Source organism: Mustela nigripes, chromosome 2 (genome assembly GCF_022355385.1).
Source record: "Mustela nigripes isolate SB6536 chromosome 2, MUSNIG.SB6536, whole genome shotgun sequence".
NCBI classification, from domain to species: domain Eukaryota; kingdom Metazoa; phylum Chordata; class Mammalia; order Carnivora; family Mustelidae; genus Mustela; species Mustela nigripes.
This window is the reverse complement of record NC_081558.1, coordinates 172,731,317-172,751,908: the sequence shown is the minus strand read 5'-3', so window position 1 is coordinate 172,751,908 and position 20,592 is coordinate 172,731,317. Positions and strand designations below refer to the sequence as shown.

General features: G+C 41.2%; 1 protein-coding gene across 7 annotated transcripts in view; it reads left to right on the top strand.

Annotated features, from left to right (window-relative positions):
- Positions 1-20,592, top strand: part of ST3GAL6 (ST3 beta-galactoside alpha-2,3-sialyltransferase 6) — a 58,385-nt gene that overhangs the window by 23,910 nt on the left and 13,883 nt on the right. For 3 of the 7 annotated variants that reach the window (XM_059392107.1, XM_059392106.1, XM_059392105.1), the window contains exons 3-6: positions 9,986-10,085; positions 12,781-12,858; positions 14,832-14,935; positions 15,933-15,996. In XM_059392107.1, coding sequence (XP_059248090.1) covers positions 9,997-10,085; positions 12,781-12,858; positions 14,832-14,935; positions 15,933-15,996 — 335 coding nt within the window. In that variant the 5' untranslated portion in view covers positions 9,986-9,996. Of the gene's footprint in view, positions 1-3,311; positions 3,415-7,965; positions 8,017-9,985; positions 10,086-10,995; positions 11,089-12,780; positions 12,859-14,831; positions 14,936-15,932; positions 15,997-20,592 lie in introns of those variants that run through there. The other 4 variants (XM_059392112.1, XM_059392108.1, XM_059392110.1 and 1 more) reach the window with 4 other exon arrangements.

Sequence of the window (20,592 nt, the reverse complement as noted above, 5' to 3'; positions counted from 1 at the left end):
GCTGCCTTCGGCTCGGGTCATGATCTCAGGGTCCTGGGATCAAGTCCCACATCGCTTCCCTTCGCTGCCTTCGGCTCGGGTCATGATCTCAGGGTCCTGGGATCAAGTCCCACATCGCTTCCCTCTCTCTCTCTCTGCCTGTCTCTCTGTCTACTGTGATCTCTCTGTCAAATAAAAAAATCTTAAAAAAAAAAAATTTAAAATATTTTACTCTAGGTCTCTCAACAGATAGTCATATTTAGAAACAGTGTAATGGTTCCCTTCTCAGACACATCTCGGGGAGTACACACCCATGATGAGCTCTTGATACTAACAGATGTATCAGTTCTTACTTCTGCCAATGATTTGTATTATTCAGTGGCATCAATAACTTGGATTGTTATAGGAGCAGTTTTTTGTGTTTTTTCCCCCCTCTTTTAACTGAGGAATTCAAGCAAATCTGTTCAGGAATAGGCACGAGACTACAATATAAAGTTTTTATATAAAATTAAACATACATTTACTGTATGACCCATGAGAGCATATGCTTATTCAAAGATTTGTACTTGAATGTTAAATGTTGTTGCTAAAAGTAGCAACAACAAAAAATGTGAAAAGAGGGACGCCTGGGTGGCTCAGTTGGTTAAGCCACTGCCTTCGGCTCAGGTCATGATTCCAGGGTCCTGGGATCGAGTCCCACGTTGGGCTCCTTGCTCGGCGGGGAGCCTGCTTCTCTCGCTGCCTCTGCCTGCCTCTCTGCCTGCTTGTGTGTACTCTCTCTCTGTATCTCTGGCAAATAAATAAAATCTTTTAAAAAAAATGTGAAAAGAACTAAATGTCTATTAGGTGGTGACTTGATAAATAGTTGTGGTAGAGTCATAAAATGGAATACTACGTGACTGTAAAAAAGGAGTGGATTCCTGATATAAACAACATGGACAATTTTTTCAAAAGCATTTATACTAATTAAAATAAGCCAGATATAAGGTTCTTATCATATGCTTCTATTTAAATGAACTTCTAGAAAAAGCAAAAGTATTTCAATAAACAGATCAAGGCCCAGGGAGTTGGCCTTAAAGAGGAAATAGGAACGTGGGGGTGGAGGTTGATGGAAATATTTAGTATGATTTTAGTAGTTGTTACATGACTGTATACATTTGTGAAAACTCATCAAATTCTATACCTGAAAGTGAATTTTATTATATAAAAATTTTATCTCAATAAAGTGAATTTAAAAAATGTAGCCACAGTTATTAACCTGTTAACATATAATATTCCTTGTAGGTTATCTTATGAGTTGGGTCTTAATATAAGGAAATAGAGAAAATTTCCACTCTGGGAGAAGAAATGGGTCTCTGGGAGAAAATATGAATAAACAGTAGGAATGTAAGAAGTTCCTTTAAAAGCTTCTTTGTGTATTTTCAATGTAGCTGAGTCTGAAGAGAGAGATCTTGGAAAACAGGAACTTCAGTTCATTTATTTTTAGCATCCAGTATAGTATGCTATTAGCTGAATGATTTTAGTGTGTCCCACTGTGCTATTAAAAAACAAAATTCTGCTGAAAAGTCATTTCTGTCCTTTTTATATTCTTTGCAGTAAGCACAACCAATTTTCAGGAGAGGATTTGGTCATCTGCTTTGGCAGGGAAAGCTTAGCTTTAATTAGGTAAAAAGATCTGTTTACATCTGCTAAGGATGAAATCTGGCAAAAGCACTGGGTTTCTGGACAGACTGAAAGAAGAGTGTGTATATGTGTGGAGAACTAGCTGCCTATCATTGTATTCGCTGAAGAATTGGGGGAGGGGGAGAGAAAGTTAATTGTACATGTTTTCCCTTTGCCATGCAGAAAGAAAAAACTATGTATTTAGAAATCAGCCAGAATGTATACAGTTGGTCCAATTTGTTGAAACTAGACAGTTATTTTGTGGGTAGTGGTGCATATATCAAACTTTCTATTTACTCAGTAATGTCAGATTTTTTCCCCCTTAATTTGTATCAGACAGTAATAACTCAACATTTCAGATTTAAACTTTACTTTTTCAGGTATAAGATGGCATAGTAATTTTGTATGTGCTACTCTTTATTCTTTAATTATGGCCTATTGAGAATTATCAGGTCCTTCCAGCAGAAATCTCATCAATCAGAGTACTGAGTCTTTAAGATTTATTTTTTAATTATAAAGTAAACATTTTTCATACTATGTTTCTAGGTGTATTTTAATAAATGCCTATATTTAATGTGTATCATTCCCTTTTTTACTTTAAAAAGGGTGTTATGTGAATATAAAGTTGATGATGTAATAGTTAAAAAAAAACGGTGATTATAGTTTCCCATATATACAATTTAAAAGTTTTCCATAATGTACAGTTAAACTCAGATCCGAGTTTGAATTCTAGCCACTGTTGTGGTAATTAAGTATCTCTAGCATGGAGATGATGATATACTTGCTTTCATCATCATGTGTGAAAAGGGCTTAGTGTACTGTTGGGCATTTGGTGAGTAACTTAATCAACTGTGCTGTTATTTACACATGACCACCAGCACCAAAGGGTAACGGTCCTTTGTATGATAAGAGGCTACCAGGTACATTTGGGTCTTCCAGTTAGTAATAAGGACCATCCTTTAAAAAAGAGGTGGCAAATGATTTAAAGAGGACTGAGCCCTTTCTATGGGTCACTGTGGGGTCCTGTGTGTCTGTGTTGAGGCTCGGGCTATATGGAGATGGCCAGGTCTAGGAGGCTTAGGGGACCTTTGGGGCTGAACCAAAAAAATCGAGACATTACTACGTGGCTAGAGCTGGAGCTACTCCTCACAGGGACATGTGATGACAGCATAGTCAGAACGGAGCAATCAATACAAAGAGGAAGCCAGGCAGCGTGTATGATCTGCTGGCCAAGTTCACACAGTCTCACGTGTGTCAGTGTGAGCTGAGGACTGGTGGAGAGCTGTGTGGAGAAGGAACTCCCAGACGGCTGAATGGGTGCTGGCTGCCAGCCGGGCCACCTGGAAAGGCTGTGGAGGTGAGCCAGGAACAGAGGCCCCTGCCTGAGGGGAGAGTTGTGGCTGAAATCCTGCCCATGCCAAGGTATTGTGCCCACATGGCAGGGGTGATGAAGGGCCCTTCTTGGCAGGAGGGCCGTTCTTGTCCAATACGCACAAAGGTGCAGGTTGTTTGCTAAGACCGTTGAGCAGCAGTGCGTGGTGTGCAAAGCCAGACCGAGGAGTGGAAGAGCGGTCACTGTCCTCACGGAGGCAGCAGGGGCCCTGGGGAACAGAGTGGATGGGGACATGGTTCAGATACAAGTGACTAAAAAATTGGAAGTTTCGCTGCAGAGCCGCTGGGGTGAGAAGAGAAGAAGGTCTGCAGAGTTCGCCAAACAAGGATGTCCTCCAGCGAGCTGCCGGCATTTCAGGCCTGGTGAAGGAGACGGCGAAGGTCCGTGGGGAATCTGCTAGAACCTGACCAAACTGTGGAGGTGTCACTCCAGGGCTCCTCAGGCTCTCTTTCCTTGGGGCTGGTGGGATCAGTCTCAGAGCCTGGGTGGACCTGAGCCCACGGACAGGAGGGGCGTTAGGAAGCATCTCCCCCCCAGTGTGGTGGAAGTGTCCCAGAGAGGCCAGGCAGGCTGGGTCTGTGTGCTCAGTGTCTGGAAGAGCGAACATGAAGAGTGTTTCTTCCTTCATGTTGTAGGATGCTGAGATACCCACAGGGCTTTTGTGCTTGGTGAATAGAACAGTTATTCCAGAGCTGTTGTTGAACATGTTTTGTTCTCGTTGGATGTCGGTAAAACAAACTCCTTTTGATTTGAGAAGGCATGAGGAGAGTCCAGAAATAAAAATCTGACCACTTTCAAGTGTCATTCCATAGGATCCGTTGGTTTGTTTGCCCTTTTAAGTAATGCCATCAAGCTTGCCTGGAGGCTCAGGAATGTGCATTGAACCAAAGGCTCTCCTGTTTGCTTCTCCTATTTGCTTCTCCCGGTAGTCGAGTTTGAGAATCGCTGCCATAGGGCACTCAACAGAACCATGGAAGACAATAATGGGTTTCCTGAAATCCAGCAGAATGAGTTGGGAAGGGCAAGGGGTGGGAGTCATAGGGTTTTGCTTCTGCCCACTTTGTGATTGTAACCTTCCTCTTGGTTTCCTCAATCCCTGGGATTTATACTGCATAAGGAGCTGGTAGGATAGACAAATGAGACAAGTGTTATGTAGTGCTTTGTCTGGTGTCAGAAAGATGCACGCATTTATGAAAGCTCACATCAGGAGAGCGGCGTACAATGCATGGGCTCCTGTCAGATAGAAAAGGGTTGGAGTTCTGGGTCTATTATTTGTCAGCTCAGGGAAGTTACTGTTCCTGTCAGGACTTCAGTTTCCTTATCCATAAAATGGGAGCTGTAAGTTTACTATTCCCTTCATGGGGTGGCTGTGAGATTACAGGAGATAAATCACCAAAAGCATTTGTCACTTGCCTTGGCGCGTGATGCTGAACGCTCCTGTCTTAATGATTCTGATCAGTCATTATCCATGGCGCTTTTGCCACATGCTAGGCATTTCTGGTAAAAAGAAAAAATGCAAAGCATCTAATTACGGAATGTGTAACTACATTCAACAGCTATCTACTTATCGTCTGTGTGACAAGTATTAGAAATGCTGAAAATGCAATGATAGATGTACTGTCTTGCCCTTAGGGAGCTCATCCGGATGACTACCATAGAATCTGTCATGGTCTCTGGATTTCAGTAAACTCATATTTTTTTCCCCTCTGTTGTTCTCTTGCATTTACATTGGCAATGATTCTCAAACTTTGGTATGCGTTAGAATGGTTTTGGAGGGTGCTTTGTTTCAGTGCACGTGTCTGAGCTCCAGAGATTCCAGTCCCGTAGATACTCAGGAATGTGATTGTTACCTGTTGGGTCCCCCCAAAATGGGTACCCCAATAATGGGTCCATGATTAAAGGAGCGAGACTGATACAAAGCTAAAGTCAAGCAAAGCTTTATTTTGTGCCAAGCATCAAGAATCAAACCGACCGTCAAACAGACGGGTCCAGGCCGCCCCTCCCTGCTTTCCAGACTGACTTTTATAGAGCAAAGGCCATGTGGTTGGGCCTGGCCACACACAGGTGGCCAAAGAAATTGTAACACACACAGAAAGCCGCGCAGTCATGCTCGGTGACCAACTGAGTTACAATTTACCCTAGTAGAGATTTGAACCAGCCTATCACCTAGTTCAGAATTGGCGCCCAAAAGGTGCCCAAAGGGCGGGGCCCATACTCCTAGGTAGCTAGGAGACAGTATGCGCCCCCACTGATTGGATACCTCCATCTGGTCTGACCCACCCTTGTATTTGGACTTCTGGGACTGGTTTCCCCAGACTTGTTTTTAAGTAAATTCCCCTGGGCGGGGGTGGGGGATGGTGGTGGTGCAGAGTAAATTTAAGTTTTATAACAAAATGGCAGTTCAACCGGGGTGGGGCTGCTCTGGCTGAATAGGCCCTTACTTTACCAAGCCCCCATCGGGTGCTGACCCTTGGACCTGCCACATCACTTGGGAGCACGCTGCCCTGGAGCCCTTTCCCTTTCACAGAGATCTGAATTTACTCTTTAGGAACTCTAGCTGCCAAACGAATATTGTCAGGAAGTTATAGATTAGAACTATCTTTTGGGCTCCCCTCACTCACGCCTTTTGTCTTGAGAGACAGGATGACACCAGGAATAGAACTACGAGGAAGAAATGGTTAGACCTTCAGTCTATTTCTGTCTTTCAAGCTGTGTGACCTAGGGCAACTCAATCTCAGAGACTTCCAGTTTCCTCATTCACCAGGAAGATCATATGTCCGTGCCATTTATCAAGCTTGTCTTGAGCCTTAAGTGAAGTGAGGGACATAAGAGCATTTTATGAACTTTAAAGCTCCATATAAGACACACTTTTATTATTAAAGAGAAGGGAAAACCGTTGCTCAAGATGGAGCTCACTTTGACATATGGAGAGTATTCATAGATCGATATATTATAATTTGAGAAGAAATAGTTGATCTCTGCCAATGATTCCTGTTCTCCCCGTGATGACTTGTACCCACACCTGAGATAAATAATTGCTTTATAACTTAAATTTTGTAAAGAATGTTATCGGCACCCTGGTTTTTGGAACAGCTGCAGCCAAGAAGCTGGGTCTGTCATGTTTTATGTCAAGATCTTGAAACTAGTTTGTAATGGAAGCTCCACGGGGCTTTCCCCCACCCCCACTTCCCCTTAAAGCAGGCACTCTATGTTAAATTCTGGTTTTCTTTTGAAATATTAGTTCAAAGCAAAATGGTCATTCCATTTATAGAATTATAATTAGAGAATCTGTTTGTTACTGAAGGTTTTTTCCCTACGAGCCGGCAGAGGAACTATACATGTGTATCACAAGGTTATCTGGGCTGGCCCAGTCTGCTTTGCAACTGGAATATGCTTTGAATTGCCCCTGAAATACAAGAGAGAGGCTAAGCTTTCTAAATTTTTCTCAGCTGGTGTATACAATGGCTCTTCAAGAGTAGGTTCATTTTAATCTTTAAAAGGAAAAAGGAATGAAAAAAAAGAACATTATTAGTGAATGAAAAAGAAAATCTCGCTCTCATACTTCTGTGCTTTGTAAAATAATATATGAATTTCCTGAAGAATGCATTTTTGGGGAAGAGATGAGCAAGTCGAATTGTAAATACTGAGTTCTTTCTCACAGTCTTCATCTGCGGTTTTATCTTACGTGTAAATAGGTTTTTAGAAGTTTGCTGATACTGGTAAGTGGCATCCACATTGGGTGTTTGCATAAATGATGTTATTGTTGGTGGAGCCTTAAATATCTGAGCATTTAGACAGATTGTTTTGTGACTGTATTGCCCCGTGGTAAAATACCTTCCAGGACAGTCTTGAGTAATTTAAAACTGTTCCCGTTCAAGTGTATCTGGTGGATTCTAAAACTCCCAGAGTTGCCAAACACCCCAGATGTCCGCCACCATCAGCTTGTACAACAAAAGGGGGTTAATTACAGTGTATTTTCAAGGGAGTTACAGGATATATAAATAATCCCATTGTGTTCTTTGGAGTCTTTTATATTTATCCTCTATCCATGTTTGGGTAATACCTACATGGTGGAGGGGAGCATTCTGCTGAGGTCACATCATTCAAAGGGATGAGACAAGCCAAATCCACATCAGTCCCCTGTGAGCACTGATAGGCCTGTATCTTGTCACCATGAAGCGTTGCTCATGGCCTTTGGTCAGGACTTAATATGATCAGGTCTCCCCTGTATGGACCCCAGTTCCCTGACCTTCCTCAGGGCACCTAGTACGAGGGGAGGAAGGAAAGCTAACATTTGCTGAACAGGTATAAGGGCCAGGCTCTGGGCTAGCTAACTTCTCTTCCATTCTTCAGTTAGCCATTTCAGTGATGCAGCTGACATCCAAAGGCCTCACTGTCTTAGATTTTTACCGATAATCCCAAACCTTAATTCTTTCCATCATTTGGATTTTACCAAGTATTTCTTAAGAAACATAGAACCATACCTTTTTTTTTTTAAACCTACGAATAATAATCCTGCAATTTATTTCTTGCTTTTTACCATGAAGAATTTAAGGCAATTTAAAAAAGAAAACCAACCCATAGTACATCAAGATAGCATATATTACAAATGGCTGAGGAAGACAACACAAAGTGGAAAGAGATGTGCAGGACTGAGGGGATGGGAGAGCAGATCTAGATGTTCCTTACATGCTTTACTCCCTTTGCCATCAGAGGAAGTGGGTTTTCTGCCAAAACCACACGCAACTACCTTTTCCTGGTAAGCCAGTGAGAATGCTGCGTAGGCTGCATCAGGAGAGACCAAGGCTAACTTTGGCTTTCTCAAAACCCGTGCATATTACAACTTAGAAAAAGAGCACGGCAAACTTTAGTTTAGGAAACCAACAGCAGTGAAATACACAAACTTACTCAGCATGTATTTTGTGCCCTAGGTTGTGTGAGACAGCCATCATTTGGGGTCATCTACCTAATAGGTCCAAGAGGTAGGTTGTGTGCTCTCCCTTGTAAACAGGTGAGGATACTCGGGTTGGAAGAGGTCAGCTGATTTAACTAGGCACCCCCCAGAGTTAAGTGGAGCGGGGCCATGAGTCATGTCTTCTGATTGCTAAGCAGTGTTGACTTTTCAAGGGGAATTATGTATACTAAGGGAGATGTGTCAAGTTAGCTCATTTACCTCCTCTATTTGCTTTCTCCTTACATAGGCATTTCTAACTAACTTATAATAATGGCACGTGGGTGTGATGGAAGTAAGAAGCCGCAGCTGACAGACAGCAAGGGAGGGGAAGCCAGCCATCTCCATTGCATGAAGACTGCTTAGCGACAGTCCCACACCCTTCCTGGTTCCAGAGAAGCCTGGCACAATTATGACATTTGTTAAGATGACCCACCTTATCAAGGAAAGCTCAGATCCTGTTTATTATAGTCTCGTATGAAGACAAAGGAGTGCTTTATTTTAAGGTTTTCATTTGGTCTTATTTTACTGTTAAAAGGGAGACAGCATGATATTATTTAGAAATGTATCTCCTCAGACTCATGATGTCTACCCTGCCTTGGCATGATTGAGGTTAACAGATAAGAACAGGAATGGGAGGAGTGGCATGTGTAATTGCCCAGATGAACCAGAAACTTGATAAGAGAGGCAAAGAGATGGCCTACTTGTTTCAAATCGCAAGCATTGGGAAATCTATTATAAGAACCATATGATGTATTGTCTTTTGCATTGAATTGCATGTAGAAGTGAGAACTTACTCATTTCTAGGAAGCAAAAGTGAGAACTAAATATGGTTAGGTTTTTAAAAATGTATATGTCTTATAAAGGGTCTTTAAAATGATACTGTAGAGAGGATAGTGTCCAGATGGATATGGTCCAGATGGATATTTATCCATCTATAAATGTATAATGGACCAAATTGTCTATGTAGTGCAAAAACAAGTAAGAAATTAGCTAAATTTACCTGTGCTATGATATTGAAAAATCAAATGGGTATGCTTAAAAGTCTATAGAAATTGGAGATGTGGGAAATCCTTTTTAGTAATTTTTTTCTTAGTTTTTATAAAATGACTTTTTTGGTTTTTGTTTGTTTGTTTGTTTTTTAAGAGAGAGGGAAGAAGGTGGCTGTGGGAGAGAGAGAGAATCCTAAGCAGGCTCCATACCCAGAGCCCAACTCCAGCTCACGACCCTGAGATCACGACCTCAGTCAAAATCGAGAGTCGGACACTTAACCTACTGAGCCACCCAGGCCCCCTTCCCAGTATTTAAAAGTTACACAAAGGACCTGTAAAAATTACAATGTAGAGGGGGTGCCTGAGTGGCTCAGTGGGTTAAAGCCTCTGCCTTTGGTTCAGGTCATGATCCCAGGGTTCTGGGATCGAGCCCCACATTGGGCTCTCTGCTCAGCAGGGAGCTTGCTTCCCTCTCTCTCTCTGCCTGCCTTTCCGCCTACTTGTGATCTCTGTCTGTCAAATAAATAAATAAAATCTTTTTAAAAAATTACAATGTATAGTTTTGAAAATCATTTTGAGCAGTGAAGAAATGCAGTGTTTGTTTACATCTTAAGGCATACATTCACTTTCTATGGAGAGAATGAAAGATTTTTTTTTAACGTTTCTCAAAACAAGTTTTGGATATGGAATATATGTGTAAAATTCTGTTCTGAATGAGTTTTTTTCTTCTCTGACATGAGAAAGTAGTATGGAAGCCACCAGCTTTGAGACAGTGGTGCTGTTTGTTGTACCTGCTATGTTGTATTGTCTAAAGAGGCTGAGGAGAGAGAGAAAAAATGTTCCCTTTCTGCAAATTTAGTGGATATTTCAAAAAATAAGAGCCCTACATCATTTACTTCTCCTTTTCCTCTGTGTTTGTTCACTGATCTTGTATTTGAGCCTTTGCGTGAACCCATCTATGGAACAAATAATACTGCCTTTTCTTTGGACTTCATTCCTGTGTTTCAGGTGGGCCAGCCATGAGAGGGTACCTTGTGGCCATATTCCTGAGTGCTGTCTTTCTCTATTATGTGCTGCATTGTATATTATGGGGAACAAACGTCTATTGGTAAGTTTGCTCTTTATTATTTTTTTTTTTTAAGGAATTTATTTATTTGAGAGAGAGAGAGAGCAGAGTCGGAGGACGGTCAGAGAGAGAGAGAATCTGAAGCAGACTCTGCGCTTAACCCTGAGATCATGACCTGAGTTGAAACCAGAAGTCAGTTGCTTAACTGACTGAGTGAGCCACCCAGGGTATCCCATTATTTTTGCTCTTTAAAAATAATTCCCAAACTAGGCTTTCACAGAGACACACAAATGATACTAGAGGGACCTGTAAAACAAACAAACAAAAAACAACCTCTTTAACATTTTGAACCTTTTCTAATAGCTTCCCATTATAAGTTGGAGTTTTACCATTCCAGTGTCTCCCATGTTGTACTCTAACAGTTTAAAAACTGATAAAATAGCATTTCTTTTTATTGACTTTTTCAGTGAAGCAGTGATGTTGATTCCGTATATATTTCATCTTGAATTGATGGAATAATTTTTGGACTCAGTGGTACTTGACTGTTGAGCCTAAAATAAGAAATTACTGATTAAAATATAGACACTACCTGTGGTTCTCTTTGTTTAAAAATATTTGGTGAATATAGGTGTACATTATGAAACCGTGTTGACTTTAAATGTTACATATAAAACTTGGAAGAGGCACAGGTAATTTTATTGCAAAGAAAAACGTATTAAATAAGCTTTTAATCATTTTCCCTATTGTCAGTCCTTTGACTAGGAATAAAGTTTTGATGATCTTTAAATCCTGAGTGGATGGTTGTATATGATATCAAAATAAATCACATGGTAATTTCCTGTCTTAAACTGTCACTACTCTTTGCCAGTTTTTCAGTAGGAGACCCTAGATCACGTTTCTGGGTTTTGTTTTGTTTTGTTTTCCTACTAGATAAAAAAAATTGATGCTTCTGAATTTATTTCACCACTGGTTGATTGAAAAATTATTGTAATGCTCTTCATGGAAGGAAGTTAGGCAGATGGTCCCTGGGAAAACCCTATGCCAGGTGGGTAGGTTTGGACCTAAGTTTCTAGGCTTTGGACTTAAATACTGAGCTAGAGGACTTCGAGGGTTTATTACACACTACATGAGGGTTATACCATGGGGATCTCTCCTTCCATCTTTGCCACATCTTATCTCTGTCCCACACTTAGTAATGGAATACAGAACAGAAGAGAAAGCAGGGAGTTTACCAGATGGCTACTTCCCTGCAAATCCTATTGTGTGTCACAAGGGGAATGATAAGGAAGACAATATAAAGAATCTGAATTCTACACAGTCTTTTGTCCTCAGGGTTCGAGGAGTGTTTATGACACGCTTAAGGTAACACACTCACTCCAGTCACATAAAGTACCGTGGGAAATTACCTCAGGTGGGTTTTGTGCTGTGAACTTGATTCCTTAAAAATTATTTAAGACAGATACCCTTTTAAAGCCACTCAAAGTTTGTCTTCACAATCTTCTAAAAGGTCTTCTGTTTGAATAACCTTAGAAACCAAGTAATGGCTTATAGTCCATTTTGTCCTCTGAATATAATTTTGTTTTTATGGTGTAATGTCCTTGTCCACCATATTTACATGCCTTCCTTACATATAAATCAAGGGATTCTTGTAATTTGTGGTATTCACCAAAGATCTTTTTCTGATAAGGACTTCATTAGCTTCGCAGTTTAGAAACCTAGCAGTTCCAACTATGCGGAATTTTTTAACAAAAAAATTGAAAATTGAGACCAATTCTTTTAGTTTCAGTCCTGTGATTATAGAAGAAATTGGATTAGTTTTTTAAGATGAGTTCCTCACATCATTGATCATTAACATGTTCTTCTTCTTCTTCTTCTTTTTTTTTAAGGATATGGGTCTTTTTTTTGACAGACAGAGATCACAAGTAGGTAGAGAAGCAGGCAGAAAGAGAGAGATGGGGAAGCAGGCTCCCTGGTGAGCAGAGAGTGGGGCTTGATCCCAGGACCCTGAGATCATGACCAGAGCTGAAGGCAGAGGCTTTAACCCACTGAGCCACCCAGGCACCCCATTAACATGTTTTTTTGTTAAGCAGTAATGAAGCTGGCTAAATCTGGATCCTGTCACCGTGTTCCCTTCATTTATTTTTGTTGTCGTGCTCTGTCTTGTTTCACAATACCCTTTTAAATTGTGGAGACAAGCAGTCCATTCAGGAGACCCAGAAGGGCCTAACCTGTGCCAAGAATAGAGGAGAGTTACATATGGCTCTGAATAGTGTGATTTGTGGAAGCCAGATCACAAGGCTGCGTCTGTGGAACTGCAGGTCTGTGTTTCTGTGGCAGGTGTCCCCAGATGTGGCATGGAGGACCGAGATAGCCATGAGCATGGGTGTGTGTTGGGTTTCTCAGGTTCTGGGTTGGGGGTACTTCTAAAAAGTCAGCCTGCTTGGGGCCTCCACAGTGTGGTAATCCTGGCCCTACTTGAAGGCTTTTTGTTTGGTGCTCACTGAATTACTTCTGGGTCACTTGTCACCTCAGCCTTTCTCATTCTCTTGCCTTGTATCCATGCATCCTCCAACATATGCAAGGTACTGTCTTCCCTCAAGGGCTTCTGTGAGAATTTTTAGTTCCATGACTGAGTAGCCTTGAGGTGGTGGCACTGAACAGATTCCCAGGGCATTCGTTTTCCTCTGGGCGGGCTGCCTGGTTCTGGTTTCTGACTGACCCTATTTTTGTCTCCTAGGGTGCCACCTGTGGAAATGAAGCGGAGAAATAAGATCCAGCCTTGTTTATCGAAGCCAGCTTTTGCCTCTCTCCTGAGGTAAAAATCTAAAAGAAACTGTGACAGACGAAATGTTCAAAACGTGTTTGTGATCATTTTTCACACTTGTTTACTTTTTTTCATGTAAATCTTAGCAGTAGAAAGTAGACACTCTTTATTTAGGAAAGAGCTTGAATATCCTGTCTCTTTTTGTGCTTTTAGTCAGAGCTCTGCATATATTTTCAGCAAAGGCATTGAAGAACTCAGTCAGACCAGTATTCTTTTCACACAGGTGAGATTAGAGAGACTGATTTGTGTTTGATTATAAAAAAGTGAACTATTCTTCAGGGTTTTACTGCCCCGCCCTTGTTGTTCCCATGTTGTTTTTCATCTTTATTATTTTGTAGCTTTTTGTCCCTGGCCTCTAGGTTAAACTTTATGATGAGACCTTTTTCCTGACTTTGAGGGACTTTCAGTGAAGTACTTGGAATGTAAATAATGATCTTTATATGGTAAAGCCATATAAAGCACTTGTAGAATAGCCACAAATATTCTTTTCCTCTGTTCCCTCAACTTTGACAGATTGCTGGTCAATAGCTTCTAGAGAAATAGAGATAAATGACAGTCTGGTCATTTTAATTGTGTACAACAGGTATGGGCTTTTCAATATTTTACCCACTAAGGATCAAAAATGTCTATTTTCTTTTAGTATGTTACTGCACCTTTTCATTGCTGGTTCTTAACCTCTTGGGGCTATAGATTCCTTTAAAATCAACTCTCTAGGAAACTGCAGGTACAGAAAACATTTCTGCCTATGATCACAAGTACGCATGGCTAGGACCACTGGAAAGGAATATGTTTTACTTTGGAACCCAGTCTACACTGGGATAAATGCATTTTACCTTGGAACCCAACATGTATAAATAAGGCTGGATCCTTGAGAGTGCTCTCACAGTCACAGTTAAGTCTAGGGGACAGATCCTGCGTCAAGCAGGAAAGGCTCATCCTCACCTGTTTCCTTAGTCTGAACATGGTGTGAGCTCTCACGTAGCTCTGAAGACTTTAAGCTTATGGGACTTGTCCAAGGTTAGTGGCTCGTGAGTGGCAAAGCCAAAAGGAAACCGGAGCTATGTTACCCTTATCCCACTGTAGTTTATTTCCTTCTTGTCATACAGCCCCTGAAACCCCAGGGCACTGTGATCTGCACCTGCAGTTTTTAGACTCAGAGAGCAGAGCTGATAAGACTCGAAAAGGGGGTCAAGCGTGAGGGTCAGAGTGTGCGATAGTTTGACTTGTTCCTTCTCTTTAATTAAAAAACCTTTTTTTCCTACGTCATACTGGCTCCATAAAGAAGTAGTATGGAGGTGAAATTCATTCAGTCATTCATTAAGCATTTGTAGCCTGCTTACTCTGTGCTGGGTGCTAAAATTGGGGGCACGGGGACAGGAGCCCATCCCACTCTCCTCACACTGCTCACTTGTCTGCAACAGGACCCGAGTGGGGTCAGCAGGGCAGGACAGAGCAGGCAGTGAGAAGACGACACCCACAGTTCTTGTTCTTGAGAAAGTCTGAATGATATCAGAAGAGAGTTTAATCCTCGGCGCATCGAATTTTTATCATATTTTTATTTTCACAGCTGACACAACTTTGTACATATGGAATTTTAAATTGGGGAGTGGCGTAGCACCCATGCTTTTATTTTCCCTTATTTTCTCCTTTGTCTCTTCCTGCATGTGGCTAACTTGTTTTCGCTTGGTATTGGTTTGTTTTTGAATTTCGATTCCCGCTCTCTAGCCCCTGAAGCTATGATATAATTTTGTTTCCACAGCCTGGAAGGTGTTTGCACTCTGGTTGTATAGTTCCATTGCATATTCCATTCTGTGATTTTTAAAGAATTTAAAAAATAATTACACATTCACATATAGTCAGTATATCAGGAAGAGTACTATACTGCAGTTGTCTTCAGCTGTGATTTTTAGAAGGCTACAGTTAATGTAGGCATTTGGGAAAATCGCTTTTTCTTTTTCTTGCAGGTTTCATCAGTTTCACCCTTTTCTGTGTGCAGCTGATTTTAAAAAGATTGCTTCCTTGTATGGTAGCGATAAGTTTGATTTGCCCTATGGGATAAGAACATCAGGTCAGTAATATTATTCGTTACCTAGCCCTAGTCATGTGAATGATGTTTGATGTGAACCACCTATTTATGTAATTTTAAGGCCTTAAAGGAAATGATTTGGAGATGGGATGAAGGAAATTAAATATTAATATAAAAACCCTACCCCTTTTTGAGGCAGTGTAGAATTTAAGAATATAATGGCACATTTGTTGTTTTTATTGAGAAACTGCTTTTTCTTTGATTTAGCCCCATGCTGTTATTCACGCGTCCTCATGCCTTAGTTGATTCCGGTGTAGAATTAGCAAGTTGACCCTGTGAGTTGGGTTAATGTCCTTTCCAGCTCCCCTTTCCGCCTCTTTACCTCTGAGTTTTATTTATTCCATCAATTTAAGATCTAGCTCCTGGATCAGCCTTTTGACCAGAGGGTGTTTTACTTTTGCCATATTGAGAGAGAATCCATCCCTCTATCTACTAACAACAGAATAGTTTTCTCTTGCCTTGTCGACAGGTGAACTGGCTAGCTTTACGTTGTAGATCTAGGCGAGACCCGGAAAGCCCAAGAGGTGACAGGCTTACAGTTTTCCAAGTTAGATTTTGCATATTCAGCTGATCCTAGTGTATTGTATGCGTGGGTGTGTATATGCTTTAAAAAAATACAGCAGAGAATTTAATAATACAGCTAAATTTACTGAAAATTGGTTTCTAGAATAATGTCAGTTTGGAAGTCTATATTCTATACTAATGTCATTTGACGTTTATATTTATTGTTTTCAGATTAAGCATCTTTTCTTTTTTTCTTTTCTGTACTTTTTGTAATGTGTCCTCGGAGCATTTTTGAGTGTGCCTGTTGAATAGTGCTGGCTAAGTGCAGCTGTACTGTTAATTTTCACCATGGAATAAACCCCTGGGGCTGTTACCAGTTTGAAATGGGTTTGGGGGAGGGAGGGGGACAGATGGCTTACTAAGTACCTAAGAAGCCATAATTCCTTTTATTTATAATATTTCATTTGTTTTCTAGCGGAATATTTTCGACTTGCTCTTTCAAAACTGCAGAGTTGTGATCTCTTTGACGAGTTTGACAAGTGAGTTTATTTCCTTGCTTTTGTTTGATGAGTTTGAGCTAATGAGGTTCAAAATGTGCACCCCAATTTAAAATGTCTTCATACAAGAAGAGTCCTTAGTATTTGTGCATAACTAAAACCTCTAGTTATTTCTGTGATACTTCAAATAAAACACAAAATTAATTTAGAAGCTACATAACTGGTTGTCTTAAAAGTTTGCAGAGAGCCTTACGATGGTGAGCAGTCCTAGTTCCAGGTCAAGACACTGTATTCCACATTTGTCTTTTCTAAGTTGTTGGTACTGAAGAATTAACTTACAGCCTCTGTTGCTCAACTCACAGCCCCCTCCACAGGCTGTTTCCTGTACCTTCCTATGTATCTTTTTAACATGAGGGTCCTTTCAGTTTCACTTGAATATTGGATTTCAGAAGCAGCTCTCTTCCTCTTACTCAGAATTATACTGGAGGGAAGCAAACAGCTTATTTAGATAATACATTTTCTGACTGCAAAAGGTCATGGAGTTTGTAGAATACTCTGGTGTCAGGTTAGCTGTGTAGGAATGAAATTGCTAAAGATAGACTTCTTAGCAGGTATACTTTTAGAGAGGTAGAATTTCTTCTCAAATTTTTAAGCTACATTTTAGGATTTGGCCAGTGGTCCCATTGGATGGTACAGGTGGTCTGCAGATGTCAGGCCTCCATTGAAAAGGAGAATGACAGAATATTCCGTCTTGCTCAAGAGGACAGGGGAGCTATTTAGTGGAAACATAAGTGAGGGTAGTGGACAGGGGTATGAAAATGGAGATAGACTTTACAGAATAGCTAGAGGAACAGTGCTTGATTTTGTCTGAATTTATCTCCTTTTTCTCTGGGAGCCCAGATTATGAGTGTGGATTATGTAATAAATGTTGATCATTTCAGCTTGTATTTACTTGTTATCATTTAAAACTATGTCTTCAACTTAATTTCAGTTTTTGATTGCATATCAACACCAACCACATACGTTCTTTCCTCACCTAAAGTTTTATAGCTCCAATGGGTAGAATATTGTTTTATGCAAACCTTTGGCAAATGTGCATTCTATCATGCTTCCTAATTTTTACCATCAATCTTCAAACTATCCCTGACAATCCTTTTTTTTTTTTTTTTTTTTAATGGGGGAATTGAAACTAGACACACATACATAGTTTGCTGCAGTCAGCAAATGCTGGAGCCAGGATGTGAATCTAGAGAGTTCTGTCCAGTGCCTGAATGTTTGACATAAGAGTAACCATCACAAGATCCTTGTCCCTGTAAATGTGAGCTACGGTCAGGATTCTTGGGGTAGGGGGTGCAACAAGAAGTTTCATTCTTTCCTGGTTTTTTAGAACTATGTTGTACTGTATGTAGTTGCTTTCAGAAGCCCTTCTCACACAGGTGTTCATCATCTGTGTGTCCCTCAGGCAGGCTCTTCCCTCTCTTCTTGCTGACTTGACCTTGCTGTTCCCCACCCTTTGTCCTTTGTCACTGAGCATGTCCCCCACCCCCACCGTCAACCCGTGTCAGGCTCTGAGCATCACCCGAATTAGGAGAGGTGGGTGTGGGTGGTGAGGAGGGATTAAAGATCTTGCTGATCGCACAGGAGCCCTTGAGTCTGAAGTTGTCCAGGGTCGAAGTAGAATAAAATAATGCAATCAGAGACTTTTCAGGTAGAGAGGGAATGGAGAATGTCCTTGTAGGATGCCCGCAGAGTGCGCACAGGGGATGCGTTCAGATACTGAGTCGGCGTTGCTGAATGGCTTGTTTGACTGTGCAAACCTGTTTCCTAGGGACTTGAGAAAGAGTATTTTGAAAGCAGATCAGAATACACTTATGACACTACTACATTCGCTGTGCATATTAACTTTTGGGATGGGTTCACATGTAATAGTAAATTATACCTATATTTTAAGCAAGTCATTCTGCATTTCTCTGGAAGCCACTGTACAACACAAAGACTATAACAGACCAATCCGTGCCTGAGTAGTGTACTTTATATAAACTCCAGAAGGGCAGAATATACAAAACTACCTTATTGTTGCCTCTGAGTCATCTCACTTTGGTCACCATATATGACCTTAAACATCTCCCATTTCTCTTCTCCACCTGGGAAAATTGCTCAAGAGGAAGCAGACCGGAGAACAGTCTCTTTTTCAGGCAGGGGGTGGACTACCCCAGCCAAGGTGTCAGGAGGTGGCCACACACAGGCCTGGTGGAAGCTTCATGGGCCTGGGAGGGTATAGGTTGCTCTCTCTATTTGTATAGGTCTGTAGGTTGGGCAGGGCTGAGCAGGAGAGAGGGGGAGCTCGGCCTTTCCAGTCCCTTCTGCTCTGTGGGTTGCTCTCTTCACAGATTTTATTCTCCCTCTGTCCTCTGTGTCCCTTCCAGAAAGGTTTAGACATTTTGTCATTGTTTCAAATCCAAATCCTTTCAGTTCTACCAGATCTAAGTCCTAGTTTTGTTCCCTTGCATTCCTTCGCTTGTGTGATGCCCTCCGTTGGGACACATTGCAGTGAATGGCAAAGCTCTAAATATCAGATGTGTTTACAATATGGGAAGCTTCCCCTTTCTCACAGGTGTGACATAAATGAAGCCTGCATGTTGACGTTCCAGAGCCAGTCTTCTAGGATGATCGGCAGGGACCTGGGCTGTTCTGTTGTGAGTCTGCCATTCCCATATACAGAGCTTCCTCCTCAATATCCAGTATGATGGCGGGACCTTCACCCATCATGGCTGCTTTCTGGCCAGTAGGGAGGAGCAAAGGGGAAGGCCACCCCCTGCCCATTAAGACTTGCCTCCTGCTTTAAGGACATTGCCCAGAAATCACATATAATACTCTTTTACGCCCAGGGGTGTGCTGCAGCCAGTTGGTACCAGCTTGAGAGCTGTAGTTCTTCCCAGTTCCATGTTCAGTGCCATCAAGGTCTAAAGTTGAAATTAGCCACTTGGGGGCATTTATACCATAGAAATGGGCAACACTGCAAACCAGAGCTTCTCCTATCATCTCTTTTTCTCCCAGAGAGAGCTAGTGGTTAACATCAGTTAGTAGCCACTAGGTTGTATCCCATTGGCTAGGGATATAATCACAAGGTCATACCGAGCTGGAAGGTGGGCGAGAAATGTAGCTTTAAAAGAAAAAAAAAGTTGTCTTTATTAAAAGTGGCTGTGTGCCCACATTAAAAAAAAAGTCTTATTTTAAGGGACAAAGGAAGCCTTATTGAGGGGCAACTGGTCTCCAAATATTTAGGATTCTGAAGTCAGTTACATGACTATACCAACCTAGCTGAGTGCTTGAGGAAGCCAACTGTGGTTTGCCTCTTGGAGAATTGATCACCCGTGAAAGCTGTTGAAACATATTGGTGTTGTAGTTCATTTTGAAGTGGCATTTTTTAAAGTTTTTAAATTTTATGTATTATTTTATGAATTTGACTTTTTTAAAAAAGATTTTATTTGAGAGAGAGAGAGCCCACATGCAACTTGGGGGGCAGAGGGGATCTCAGGTAGAATCCATAGTGAGTGCAGAGCCCGATACAGGGCTCAGTCCCATCACACTGAGATCGTGACATGAACTGAAATCAAGAGTCAGCTATGTAACTGACTGAGCCACTCAGGCACCCCCCTCATGAAGGACTTGTTACATATGCCATATTGGTCGGTAATGTTAGTAGAGTAATTCTCAGGCAGAGAGAACCTTTTCCTGAAGCTAATACCATGAAGAAGTTGGTCAGGAGATACACAAGGAAGGGAACAGGAGTGTGTGTCTTTGGCCATGACACTTGTGTGAAAGACTCCTGGAGCTAAACCATTCCAGGCTTGTTCTCTGTTCTGCCTCCTCCTTGGCTATCCGCTCCTGGTTTGCCACCAAAACACAAACCAAACCAAAAAAAAAAAAAAAACAAAAAACAAAAAACCAGACTCACCTGTACATTTTCTAAGTTTTTGGTCATTTAGTAATTATAATAATTTGCCTCCCTTTGTGTAATCATATCTGTTAGAAAAATATCTGCATTATAGAAGATTGCTTTTCCCCCTAGTTTTGTGACAGGGATCCTCTGTTCTCTGTGAAAAGAGGGTGCCTTGCAATGGGACAGTGTATTACTCATTTTATTTATCTTCTTATTTTAAGTATTTTTATTGGACTTTCTCCTTCGTATTGTTTGAGTTTCTCTCCTGAGTGATGGCCCAGCAGGTTGGGGTGGGGTAGACACTGGACCCTGAACACTGGACACTGTCCTGTTCTGTGAAGTCCAGGGAGCCAGATTCTAAAGCAAAGTGGTGGATGCTGGAGATGGTCAGAGGCAGGAAGGGTGGAGATCTGCTCCAGCTCCTTCATTCGAAAGGTGAGAGAACTGAGGTGATAAGGAAGGTTATGTGGAGGTCTGCAGACATCTGGTCTCAGGACCTCCCTCCACATTTTAACAAGCAGAGAAAAGAGGAGAAATTGAATGTCTTGAACTGAGCATCATCTGAAGAGATAAGAATAAGAGCAAGAGAATTCTGGAACTGTGAATTCTTTTGGACATATTCTTTAGGATTTCCATGCATTATATATTACATATATATTTTATATATATATATATATATATATATATATATATAT